Source organism: Crinia signifera, chromosome 4, assembly GCF_055691185.1.
Source record: "Crinia signifera chromosome 4, ASM5569118v1, whole genome shotgun sequence".
In the NCBI taxonomy this organism is placed as follows: Eukaryota; Metazoa; Chordata; class Amphibia; order Anura; family Myobatrachidae; genus Crinia; species Crinia signifera.
In genome coordinates, this window is record NC_139220.1 from 85387249 (window position 1) to 85401049 (window position 13801).

The window sequence follows — 13801 nt, forward strand, 5'->3', positions numbered from 1 at the left end:
AGTGACCCCATTTTGCAAACTACACCCCTCAGGGAATTCATCTAGGGGTATAGTGTACATTTCAAACCCCCAGGGGTTTCACCAATTTTGATACAACTGGGCAGTGAAAATGAAAAATTACATTTTTTTACACAAAAATGCAGTTCTGGCTCAAAATTTTTCATTTTCAGAAGGTATGAAGGAGAAAAAGCACCCCAAAATCTGTGCCCCAATTTCTCCCGAGTACGGCAATGCCTCATGTGTGACCAAAAAGTGTCAGGACTCAGAAGGGAAGGAGTGATATTTGGATTTTGCAGCACAAATTCTGGTGGAATGTTGGTGGGTGCTATGTCGCATTAGCAAGACCCCCAAAGCACCAATACAGTGGAACCACCCCACAAGTGACCCCATTTTGCAAACTACACCCCTCAGGGAATTCATCTAGGGGTATAGTGTACATTTCAAACCCCCAGGGGTTTCACCAATTGTGGTACAACTGGGCAGTGAAAATGAAAAATTACATTTTTTTACACAAAAATGCAGTTCTGGCTCAAAATTTTTCATTTTCAGAAGGTATGAAGGAGAAAAAGCACCCCAAAATCTGTGCCCCAATTTCTCCCGAGTATGGCAATGCCTCATATGTGACCAAAAAATGCCAGTTGGGTGCATGGCAGGACTCAGAAGGGAAGGAGTGATTTTTGGATTTTGCAGCTCAGATTCTGGTGGAATGTTGGTGGGTGCTATGTGGCATTAGCAAGACCCCCCAAGCACGGTGAAATGATGAACCTAATAATCCATAGATGTGTGGTATATTTTAAAACACTCCTTTATACATAGGCCGGGTTTGTCGGGGCAAGTTTCACAGTGGAAAATAGTTTCCTTTCTTATTCCCTTTTTATAGCAAACTTTGCACCTTTTTTGTGTCCTGCCCTTTCTCGCAGTGGAGGGGATTTCGTTCGGAAAATGCTGCCCTGGTACAATACGGGGGCCAGTACTAGAAGTACTGGGGCCCTCTGCCTGCTGGTTCCCAAATACTAGGCCCTTTATGACTTCCTCTTGAAAGTGCATAAATGTCCCCCTCTGGCCGGTAGAACGGAATAGCACGTAAGCGTTATACAGTGCCATCTGGATGATATACACGGCCAGCTTCTTGTACCAGATTTTTGTTTTCCGCAGGGCACTGTACGGCTTCAGTACCTGATCTGAAAGATCCACTCCGCCCATGTACCTATTGTAATCCAGGATACAATTCGGTTTTGAGGTGTGGGTACTGGTACCTCGTACAGGGACGGAGGTGGTACTGTCTCCGTGAATTGTTGTCAGTATAAGGACATCCCTCTTGTCCTTATATTTGACCAACAACATATTTTCGGTGCATATTCCCCTGCTTTCACCCCTTCTCATTACTTGGGCAATGTGCGTTTTTGGGAGGCCTCTTTGGTTCTTGCGCACAGTACCGCAAGCTGCTGTACCTCTTGAACCAAGGGCCTTAAACAGGGGGATGCTAGTGTAAAAGTTATCCACATAGAGGTGATAACCTTTATCCAGGAAGGGGTGCACTAAATCCCAGACAATTTTTCCACTAACACCTACGAGGGAGGGGGGGCATTCTGGCGGTTCAATTCTTGAATCCTTCCCTTCATATACCCTAAACCTGTGAGTGTACCCTGAGGTGCTTTCACACAGCTTATACATTTTTATGCCATACCTTGCCCTCTTACTGGGAAGGTACTGGCGGAATTTAACCCTTCCTTTAAAATGTATAAGGGACTCGTCTATGCAAATGAATTTATCTGGGATGTACATCTCTTCAAATTTGGCACTGAAATGATCAATGACCGGCCTGACTTTGAATAGCCGGTCAAAGGTGGGATCATCTCTGGGTGGGCACTGTGCATTATCGTTGTAATGCAAAAATTTAAGGATCGTCTCAAATCGAGCCCGGGGCATGGCCATACGGTAAAATGGGGTGCTGTACAGAACATCTGTACTCCAATATTGCCTAATTTCTGGCTTTTTTACTATGCCCATATGAAACACCAGACCCCAAAACGTCATCATCTCTACTGCATCTACAGGGGTCCACCTAGCAAATGATGACGTGGGGTTTTGAGCAATAAACTGCTGGGCATATAAATTAGTTTGGTCCACCATTAAATTTATAAAATCATCAGAGAAAAATAATTTGAAAAAGTCAATTTCTCTGAGACCTGTGGAATCAAATTGGATTCCTGGCATGGCCAAAAACTCAGGAACCTGGGGCTCAAAATTGTCTGGTGGTGGGGTCCATACGAGATCAATTATTGGGGGGTGGGTCTCAGCTGCTCTACGGGGGCGTCTTTGAGGGGGTCCCTCATCACCAGAGGAGGAAGAGGAGCTTAAGACGAATCCTTCAAATTCCCCGCTTGCATCACTGGCTGTGTCAGAGTCAGAGGCAAGCATGGCATATGCCTCCTCCGCTGAATACATTCTTCTGGATGACTGGGATGACATTTGGGATGACATTTGGGATGCCATTTTTATTTTTGTGTTACTGGTAGTGAAATGTTTCAACACGTGTATAGTGTAGGGGGGGGTACAAACTTTATTTCAACCCGGGGGGTATGTAGTGTGTAGTGTGTATGTAGTGCAGAAAAAAAAAAATACTTTATACAAAAAAAAAAATTGAAGGGGTTAAAAAAAAAAAAAAATTGAAGGGGTTAAAAAAAAAAAAAAAAGGTCCTGCGCCAAAAATTGAGCACAGATGTTGGTCAGTAACGTCCGTCACTGAACAGCGCTCAAAGGCAACAGGAATTTGATCAAAAAAAAAAAAAATAGATCAACCCTGTGCCGAAAAAGATGATCAGTGATGTACGTCACTGATCAGCGCACAGTGGCCACAGGACACCCACAAAATCACAGTGTGTGTAAAAAAAAAATTTAAAAAAGACCCCACAGTACCCACAAAAAAAAAAAAGGTGATCAGTGATGCGACACTGATTACCAGTGAGGGGCAGCAGGTGCACAACCTTTGGTGCAACTGACAGTGCAACTGGCAAGTATATATATAAAAAAAAAAAACCTCTGCACCCCCAAAAAGTTGCTGATCACCTCAGATATAGTGATCAGCACAAAAGGCGGGGGCAGCAGACACAAAATTTAGCACTCTCTATCACTCTCTGTCACTATCTCTCTCTATCTCTCACTATCTATCACTCTATGACACTGCAGCAGGTATATATATATATATATATATATATATATAAAAAAAAACCTGCGCCCCCAAAAAGTTGCTGATCAGTTAATTTATACTGATCAGCACAAAAGGGGGGGCAGCAGTCAGTTATATAAAAAATATATAGCACAATCTGTCACTATCTCTCTATCTCTCTCTATCTCTCTCTCTATCTCTCTATCTATAACTCTATTACACTGCAACAGCACAAAATATAGCACTCTCTGTCACTAGGCCTCTCTATCTCTCTCTATCTCTCTCTCTCTATCTAATAACTCGCAGCAGCACAACACAGCACAACACAGCACAGGATGTCACAATAAGAAGCAAGATCCAGGCAGTGATCAGGTAAGTAATTAGCAAGGTTCTGGTCAGTATATGGCGGCAGCTGGGCACGATGACCGCACTGCACGCTATTCCAGACCGGAATGGCGTCTGCAGTGCAGTCACCGTTAGTTTAAACCCCCCTCCATGGCTGTGATTGGTCCGTCGGTCCGACGAACCAATCACGGCCTTTGGGGGCGGGCGGGGTGAGGTGGGGTGACACCAGTGTCACCCTTACACCCCGCGGTGATTGGTGCTGTACTTTACAGCACCAATCACCTCTGATCCCGTGTCACCGGCGAACGTTATTCGCCGGTGACACAGAAAACGCTGTGAATGGCTGTTCACACTGAACAGCCAATCACAGCGATCGCCGACGGGGGGGCGGCATCGCAGCCCCCCCTGGGCATGCAGGGACATGTCTGCTGTCAGGGACAGCAGACATCGTCCCTCTGTCACTGCGTCTCTAGACGCAGTGACAGTTTGAAGTCATGACGTATATATACGTCATGTGTCGGGAAGTACTTCCCGGCCATGACGTATATATACGTCAAATGTCGGGAAGGGGTTAATTGAGTCCACAACTGCAAAAAGGGACCACTGCTGCTTTGTGCGCTCAGTTGTAATGTCTGTGCACATGCTCGTCGATTGCAAGTAGTATGATGAACACCCATGATGATCAAAACTAGTCAATTGATTTTATCATCATCATCAAGTGCCAATATAACAGCTATCCCCTTTGTAGCCCTTTTGTCTGCAATGGCCTGCATGCATTTCTAGCTTTCAGCCTGTGTTCATGTTGCTATTGCTTTTTATATGCAACTTTTTTTTTTAGTCAGTGGAAATTCCTTTCTTTTATGTTGTTTGCTAAATGCGTTTGCATGTCTAGTCTCACTATTGCAAGATGCTCGTAAACTGCTGGTGATTGCAACGGATGATGGGATTCTTCTTCTGTTCCGTAGCTGGATAAAGTGTGCGAGTTTGTGCTTTCTTATGATGAGATGCATATAACAGATGTGTGAGCTTCACACAGAGATGAGAGCTGCATATCAGATTGGGAGGTTCAATAAAAATATGAGTGAATCTGAGTATAGGGTCTTTAACCCTTTCAGGTCTAACGTCTTGTCAGGCTCAACAGCCCTAGTGCTAGTAGCGGATCCAATGGTGAGCCACTTTAAAATAAGTACATTAACATCGTTCAACATCCGATGTAAACCATTTTTTTTAGACAATTAAATTAAACCAGACTCTGAATTGCAAAAGAAAAATTGACTGCAAAATCTAAATTTTAAAAACAAAAGTATATTAATTGCTATTAATTGCTACATATGTTTCTTTTAGATTTTGTTTCTATAAAACACAAGATCATCCATGGTTTCCCTGAGAACAGGGGTTATTGTACAATCCTTAACATAACTATGTGTGTGTGTCATTTTAAGTTTAGAGTAAATGTAAAAGACTAGACCAGGGGTACATAACTGCTGGGAACCTTCTCAGCAGCTGTACATCATCCCCTCAATAGTTTATTAATCAATTAGTGCCTAAGCATCTGTGCTTTGATGTTGTTCTGCAGAGTCAGCAGTTTGAGTTGCTGTGCCGAGTCAGCAGTAGGAACCATACACAGAAATTGGCCAGTTCACTGACTAACCGGAATGGTCAGTTTGTAAGAGAAGCAGGCTGTAGAAGGAAGGACAGGTGCGGTAACCAGGGCCAATGGAAGTAGAAGCAGGAAAGGTGCGGAGAACTGGCTATTGTACTAATACCATAAACCGTGCACTTGTGCTAAAAATGCGTGTTTCTCACATATATGCCTGATTTGAGTGGCACAGTGATTAGCACTGCAGCCTGAAGTCCTGAGTCATATTCCTGGCCCGAACACTAACTGTGTGCGTTTCCTAATACACTTTAAGGTAGATTAATTGGCAGCTGCGTAGAATGTACCCTATTGTATGTCTGGGAATTCAGCTTTAAGATTTACCACAAGTTTGTCTTTATGCACATACAATAAGAAGCAAGGTACAGAGGCTTCCACTGGTTTTCCTTCGCTGCACATACCAAGAGACACCACATCAAATTTTCTACCAGCCCTACTGCAGGTGTAAGATTATCTTCTTAACGTGGCTGCCAGAACCGATGCAACTGCCAATTTGGAAACACTGTGCCTAGCTGCCCCATTATCTCTCTGAAACATGCACCAAAATTGGATCTGTGTCCAATTTTAACAGGTAAACATTTATAGTGCAACTGCACTGCACTGAAAACATTGTCCACTTGTGTCCGCAAAGATCGGCCACTTGCGTTGTAACTGTGCCCAACATTTGGCTTTAAGTTCTATTGGGGTAGGCACTTATATGAAAGCATACCTCCCAACATGACCCTCTCCAGGAGTGACAGAATACTCTATTCCTGGACTTCCCGCTTAATTAAGGATTTCCATCACCTGTGGTGAAACACCTTTATTATCAATTCACCTGCTCAAAACTGGTGATGGCAATCATATATTAAGAGGGAAGAAACAGAGCATTGTGTCCCTCCTGGAGAGGGTCATGTTGGGAGGTATGCGAAAGAACTGCATAATTGGGGGATACAGGTTGACTATCCCTTATACAGATATTAGTTTTCCAAAAACCATAGTTCCTAGACTATCTTTTTTAAAGCACTATTGGGGACATCTGTAACTGACACTCCTGGGAAAATATGTACTGTAGTACCCCTTTCACATTACAGCTAAAACACTGTATATTGCCGGGGGTTTAAAACGTTTCTAGCTGTAATGTGAAAGGTCCAGAGTGAATTTACTGGTTTTAGAATGCCAGTAATTCAAAACGGGTTAAAAGCAGGGTCCTACCAGTTTCAGTGTGTAGCGTGAATGGCTTGGAAACGGTATTTACAAGTCATGAGCAGGTCACAGAGGGTGATAGGCTATCTCCCTTGTGATCTCACCAGGCACAGGCAGGAAATAAACAAAGGAGTTCAGTCTCAGTGCATACTGTGCAGAGAGATACACCAGTGCATACGGAATGGGATTGTTTGGTCGACCATAAGATGGTCGAAAGTCATTAGGTCGACCGGGGACTAAGTCGACAAGGGACTAGGTCGACATGTGTTTTTTTTTTACTTTTTTGACCCGAATGTCGACACAGTCAACATGGACACAATTTTAAGTGTACCGCATCCCCTCGCTGCACTCGCCATGCTTCGGGCATGGTGCCTCGCTGCACCCGACACACTATTTTCTTCTACCACCATGCCATAGTGGATGGTAGGGTATGAAATACTGCCTGTCGGCTGAAAAAACTGTGAAAAACCAATGTCAACCTTTTGATGTGTCGACCATCTTATGGTCGACCATATCCCATACATACACTGTGCAGAGAGTTGACTTTATTTTTACCTTATTTATTTTACCTTACTCTAATTTTACCCACCCCCTCCTTTTTATGCTGTAAAAACGTCATATGAGCCTGTGTCCCAGAAATGTCCACTTAAAATGACATCCACTGTTTTCTATGGGTAAAACAGGTTGAATGTGAATGGTACAAAAATAGTATTGAAATGGTAATATACCAGTTACAACATGCAATGTAAGGAAGTACGTTTTATTTATATAGCGCACTTTCTCCAAGAGGACTCAAGGCGCTTGCGACTGGCACAAAACATGTGTAACTAAATAATAATGGCTTGTCATTCAAATTCAGTACCTGAGATAGGACACAAACTTTGTTTCATGCTGAAATAAACTATATTTGTGTGTATTTCATATGTTTATACAACATACATGCAAGATACCTCAAGATACATCATCGAAATAAAAAAATATGGAATAATCTGGTATCTAAATTACTTATAGTCCCAAGCATTTTGGATAAGGGATACTCATCCTGTATACAAATAAATAACAATTCCATTATATGTTTTGATGAAGTCCTAAAGCAAATGAACAACTACCTTATATTGTGTTTCAATTCCTTGATTGATAACCTACTTAATAAATGTATTATTTCACTAAACATGTATTTTGTGCATGGACCCTCATAACCAGGAACAATATGCTGTTGTGTACATAATATGCCTGTACGATGAGACACAAGACCTTCTTTCTGTAGGACTCCACGTACAGTATAAGACCAGACAAAGCCAAATGCCTTGCTACTGTATGTAGCTACTTCCCAATAGAAGCTGCTGTACTACTAAAAACCCCATCAGTATAAAGTAACTCTGCGGTTGAAAGTCGCATAACTACTCATACTGTATAATGACAAAGCCACATTAATGCCTTACTTGTGCATGACAAATATAATAGTGATGCGATTACGGAACAAGATGCCAAACGCACCATAACAGAGCTTTAAGACACACAAGGGGTTTCTGTCAGGGGCGAACGGCCACACCCACCTTTCTCTGTGGAATGCGTTGTGTGAAAAAGCGTTAAGGGTCTCTCACTGCAGGAAGGCGGCTTTGAGTCAGTACTCCTTTTACGAGACAAATGCAGCTGGGAGTTTGTCTGTGGCATCTCCGGCACAGTGGAAAACATCTATAAATAAAAACGAAATTCATAAGGTCAGCTAGTTATACAACACATAAAGGAAATGGCAGAAATCTAAGTTAAGGCACATTCCTAACATAGTAAATCCTGTGTAACCCTGCCATCACTGCATATACAGTATATATCTCTCTCTATATTATATACATATATATATGTGTGTGTGTGTGTATAAAAAAGGTACGTGAGATCACAAGATACTGCTACCTTAACTGGAATGATGGTCGGCTTCCCCTGTAACATCACCATTTCAGGGAGGCCTTGGCCATTTTGCATACTGTTACAAGAATCGGTGCAACAGTAGTTATCGTAATTATTCTGAGGCAATGGGGCCATGGATGTCATTATGAGCGGGGCACTATCTGTCCTTGTGTGCAGGGGTTTCCTCCAAGTTCTCCAATCTCTTCCCACATTCCAAAGACATACTGGCAGAATAATCCGCTTCCTATGGGAGTTGCTCTTAAAATGGGATTCTGTGTGAAACTAGAGCTGCATACACACCTGCAGATATATCCGACAGACTGGTCAGTGCTTTCTGATGTCATAACTGGGTGGGCATTTACATGCACAGGCCAAGGCGCTGTCAATCACCGCTGGCTTGTGTATAAAGTGTATTGGGGGGGGGGGGGGGTGGTCAGTGTGTCAATATATTGGCCATCAGCTGTCCAACACACAATTATATGCCATTTTAGTCTAATAACTCTATATAAATGTTAATTATTAAATCTGTGTAAAATAGAGCACAGGTCTATTTATTGTGAAAACGAAAACCACAACTTCAGCAAATTTTGAGTTTTCACAGGGCATGGGCAGCTTTAAGAAGACTTGCATGTTACATGTACCGACCCAATCTCGTTACAACTATCAATCTCGGAGGATGGACATAATATGCAAAATGGTCCTAACTGCGTGAAGTTAGTACATTTTCAGTTTGCTTGCGTGAGTTTCCTCCAGTTACTCCCGTTTCCTCCCACAATCCAACTGGTTCCCAAAGAGAAATAACCCTAGTGTGTAAGTGTGAGCGGGTAAAGGGGCAGGCTGAATGGGCCAAATGGCTCTTATTTTATTAGCGGGGTACAGGTAGAGAGAAAATAATGCCGTAATATTCTGTTCAGAAATAAATATTTTATATTTTGATGAGATAAATATAATATATACTGTTTTTTATTAAGAAAATATAACTGCAAGCTTTTATGAAAGCGCCCAGACCACTGTGCATGTGTGAGCCAGCCTGGCTGCTGTAGCAGCAACAGTAATCTCAACACTGCCTGCTGCTACTATCGCCAAGGAGCTGACAATCATTCAGCTGTCTTAGAAAAAATCTCTATGTAGTTGGCAAAAATCGCTTGTCACAGCAAAAGTCTCTTTTTGCCCAATTTAATAAGAAAAAATTCACAAAAGGCAGCTAAGCATGTGTCTATCTAACAACAAAATCATTAACACATAGTGGGGAAGATCTGCGGTCAATTTGTACAGGAAATACAGAACCATGGCCAGATAAGGTCTAAAAAAACATACTGATCTACACAGCATTAAATAAAAATGAATTACCCAAAATCCTACAAAAATAATATTTTTTATCAAGAAACAGAGGGCCCTTTAAAGAGCTGTCATGAGCCAGGTAGCCTACATTGTTCTTAGTGATGTTTAAGTCAGTGTGCCCCTGGGGCATTTAGTGCTAGGCCTCCTATCAGCAATATTGGCATAACTGCATTTGATTCGGGACAAAGTTCAGGATGGGGGACAGAACCTTACATTGGCTCTTGCCACCTAAATCGGGAAGAGTGTACTGAGTAATATATTTACATTATTTGAGAAATTAATTTACTGTACCAATAAGAAAAAAAAAGTGCTAAGAAAAAGCCCACAGAACAAGCAGTTTGGTAGTATATTGGCTTGCTCTGAGCAAGCAGGATGCAGTTGCCCATTGTGGCTGCAGTCCTTCCAGTGACTGGAACACAAGTCCCGAATATTCAGCCACATGTGCAGTACAAGATGTAGGGTGGGCGGTCAGTCGCACAAGACCAGATGTTTTAAGAAGTTGTTCTTTATATGAAATGTATATAGCCCCCTTATTTCCTCTCATTCTCGAATATCATTGTTCTGGAGATTATTGGGGTGTGCTTCCACTGGACAAGGTTAAACAGACATCATATGGAAAGAAGAAGATTGTCGCTATGTGGTGCACCACAGAAAAGGACTCCTAAAACAGAACTTTTATTAGTTTATATCAACTAATAAAAGTTATTTTTCATGAGACCTTATACGTGGTGCACCACATAGCGACAAACTTCTTTCCACATGACATGTGCAGTACAGCCACACTATGTTATGCATTTGGCTTTCACAGCCGCTCAGTGGATAAATGCCCAATCTCCAACTCCTATTCCTCACTACTAGATTAAATCTAATAGATGTGCAGTCATATCTTTGTATTCATTCCTAAACTGGATTTTCCATGTACCTTTTATTCACAATGCTAACACCTGCGATAAGACCAGTGAGCTGGACTTGATTGCTTGCTGGGTTCTTGGTGTACTAAATCCATGGCTGACAGGATTAAAGACATGTTATGAAACTATATTTGCTTTCCAGATAAATGATACTGTGCAATCTGTGTACAGTAAAGGTGCCCACACACTTGGAAGATCAGCGATCTTAAGATGTGCGCAAAACTTATCCTTGAAATCTTTTTTTCCGTCCTGGACATCTTCACCAAAGACTTCTCTTAAGATCCCATGTGGGTTCCTATAGATCTTTTGCTAAATCTTCTGATCTTTCATGCAGCATATAAAGATCAAAAGATTTAGCAAAAGATCAGCGGGAGTGCACATCTGATTGAGATTGTCCGATTTGTGTGCAATTTTGCAGTAAACAACTCGTTCTAGTGTGTGGGCATCTTAAGGCCTTAGTCGAATAACCACTATTGCAGGGGTGCAGCTGCTATTGATCTCGATGATATCTAAATCCCTCTGAGTTTTTTGTTATTCCTGTTCTGAGCATGAAGAAGTGAATCCTCTGTTGGGCTATTAGTGCACAGATGAGGTCTCGCTTTCCTCTTGCTACTGTATATCACAGCACAGGTCCAGGAGAGACTGCATACACTAGAAGTGCAAGATTATGCCTCCTGAATACTGTATGTAACAGGTAACATTTTGTAGGCGGAACATCTGACAGATTATCCTACAATCAGCCATGTTGATTAGAAAGTAGTTGCAGAGCTTCCACCTACAAATATCTAAATAGCATCTCTAAATGATCGCACATATTTACATGTGCAGAAAAACCATAGTAAAAAAAAGTATTAAAACACAGAAATGCTCCTAAAAAACTAATTCTAATTAATGAAGAGTGTGAACTTTCTAGAAAAGTCATCCAGCAGGAGTGCATGGATTTTTCATTTGTAAGTAGGCTCATCAATATCTAAAAGTAGTCCAGTATGTAGCCTTGTATAGCGCTGCTAGTGGGCTTATTTTAGATGGTGACTGACGAGCAATAACATACGCCGTTGTCTCTAAAGCTGTGTACACACGGGGGAGATATATTGCTGAGCAATATATTGCTCTGTGTCTCCTGTTCATCAGCGACCAGAGATGGTCGCTGATGAAAAAGAAACTGCTGGGGGGGAGCCCGGCAGTGGAAATCAGCTGGTCGCAGGAGCATGTTCCTACGACCAGCGATCACTACAGGGGTAAAAACGTGAGCAATATTGTCGTTCAGTGACCATATTTCCTGCGATATTACACAAAATTGCCTCCGTGTGTACGCACCTTTTGTGTACATACACTGTATCTAAAATACAGAGGACACAGTGCAGGCTGGAGCAAGCAAACAATTTTACTACAAATAGAACAAGGCCATATAATTGAATAACCAGCAGTCACTTAATGTATATTTTTATTTTTAGATCAATGACATGGTCCTATACAAGACATTTTTGCCCTGTATGAGACGTTACATTATAAGAGCATACAGATTATTTTATGTCTGCTGTACCACTCCAGTCACAGCAGCCTGGGTCAGTTGGCAGGAGATACGCTGCCCCGGAACCTGCATTATGCAGGGATGGCTTGCATGTTATAGCAAGACAAGTTACAGGGCTTAGAGAAGCATGGCGGTGGAGAACATGAATGCAGGCATAAAGTGCTGTGTAATATGAGCAGTGAAGTATAACTTACACAGGGTGCGGAGCATGACAACAGGGTGTTGCATGGCACTGCATGCTTTGAAAATCCTGTTTGGCCTCGGTACCCATAGAATATAGGGTACCTTCCGGGCAAACTGCAGCACATATATGGAAACCTTCAGAGCAATATGGCCAGCGGTTTGCGAGATTACCGCATTCAGACAGACAGTAGTGACTTTGCTTTATACTATGTGATGATGTAATATAATTTATCTGCTTTAAATTTAAAATCATGCACCAGATGTGTTGAAACTGATACAATAATATTTGTTATTCACCCTTTTTGTACTGAAAGATTTTGTTGCATTAACCCCTTGAATGTCAAGTGAATTTGTTAAAATAGATGTGAAAATTGCAGCACAAACATTTTTATTCATCATAATGACCTGTAATGTTTACCTTATATAGCAAATAGCATCTTTTTTGACACATTTTTATTTGAATTTATATAGCAAATGTGAGCAATGCTGGCATTTTTAGTGGATATTTTGCACATCTCAGGGATGTTGGCACTCAAAGGGTTAAACAGATACTTTATATTATTTTCTGTGGTGTATTGTGGTAAACATATACAGCTAACCACCATTCACTTCCACAGTCAAAATGTGATTACAATCAAATTTGTAGTAATTGGTAAACCAAGATGCAATGTTCCAATAGAGACAACTATCTGTAATAAAGAAAGATGAAGCATTTCGGACGAGAATCACAGGGAGAAAAGAACATTACAAGTTGGATTCAAAATCAGTTTTGCAGACAAAGCTTGTGTGCTGTTTCGCATTGAAAAAGCTCCGTATCTAAAAAAAAACATAAAATAACTACCGGTAACTAACCCATAACCAAACCCTCGGACTAAGGCCCTTATTCTAGTTCAGTGGTAGCCAACCCTAGCCCTCGAGAGCTACCAACAGTTCACATTTTCCAGACAACCTAGCTGCTGCACAGCTGCACTCATTAATCGCTGACACATTTTAAAAGATCCACAGATGGAGCTAATTAGCTCACTTGTGATTCTGTGAGGAGACCTGCAAAACATGCACTGTTGGTAGCTCTCGAGGACTAGGGTTGGCTACCCCAGATCTAGTTGATTCGGACAGATGCATATTTCGACAGGAACCGAGTGTTCTTAGCCCTGCCTACCATACGGATCGCTCACACTGTCCAAATGTGGTAAGACTCCCGAGTGTACGGACCGCGAGTGGATGTTTCATGTGAACACCTCCTCCATCTGTGGGAACCTCCCCCAGCATCCGGTGGTCGCCGACCATCGAATGATGGACCAAGCGGTCAGGCAGCACCGAGTGCTCCAAAACACTCAGACATTTTTCCATATGAAAGCAGGGATATGGGCGGGCATCTGACATCCGGCTATGTCAGTTGTCCACCCCCCCCACACGTGCGTCACGGCCGCATTACCATGCGTATGCCCAGCATTTTCATGGGAACGCCCATAAAACGTGGGACGTACGCATATGGTAATGAGCCCCAACAGCCCTTCACGCCCATCTCCACCCCCTGCTCGGACGGTTCTGTAAGATAATTTTCTGCCTGGACC

General features: G+C 42.2%; 1 protein-coding gene across 4 annotated transcripts in view; it reads right to left on the minus strand.

Annotated features, from left to right (window-relative positions):
* ARHGAP26 (Rho GTPase activating protein 26) overlaps window positions 1-13801 on the minus strand; it is a 502534-nt gene that overhangs the window by 183993 nt on the left and 304740 nt on the right. For all 4 annotated transcript variants that reach the window (XM_083181921.1, XM_083181920.1, XM_083181919.1 and 1 more), the window contains exon 19: window positions 7913-8051. In XM_083181921.1, coding sequence (XP_083038047.1) covers window positions 7913-8051 — 139 coding nt within the window. The remainder of the gene's footprint in view (window positions 1-7912; window positions 8052-13801) is intronic.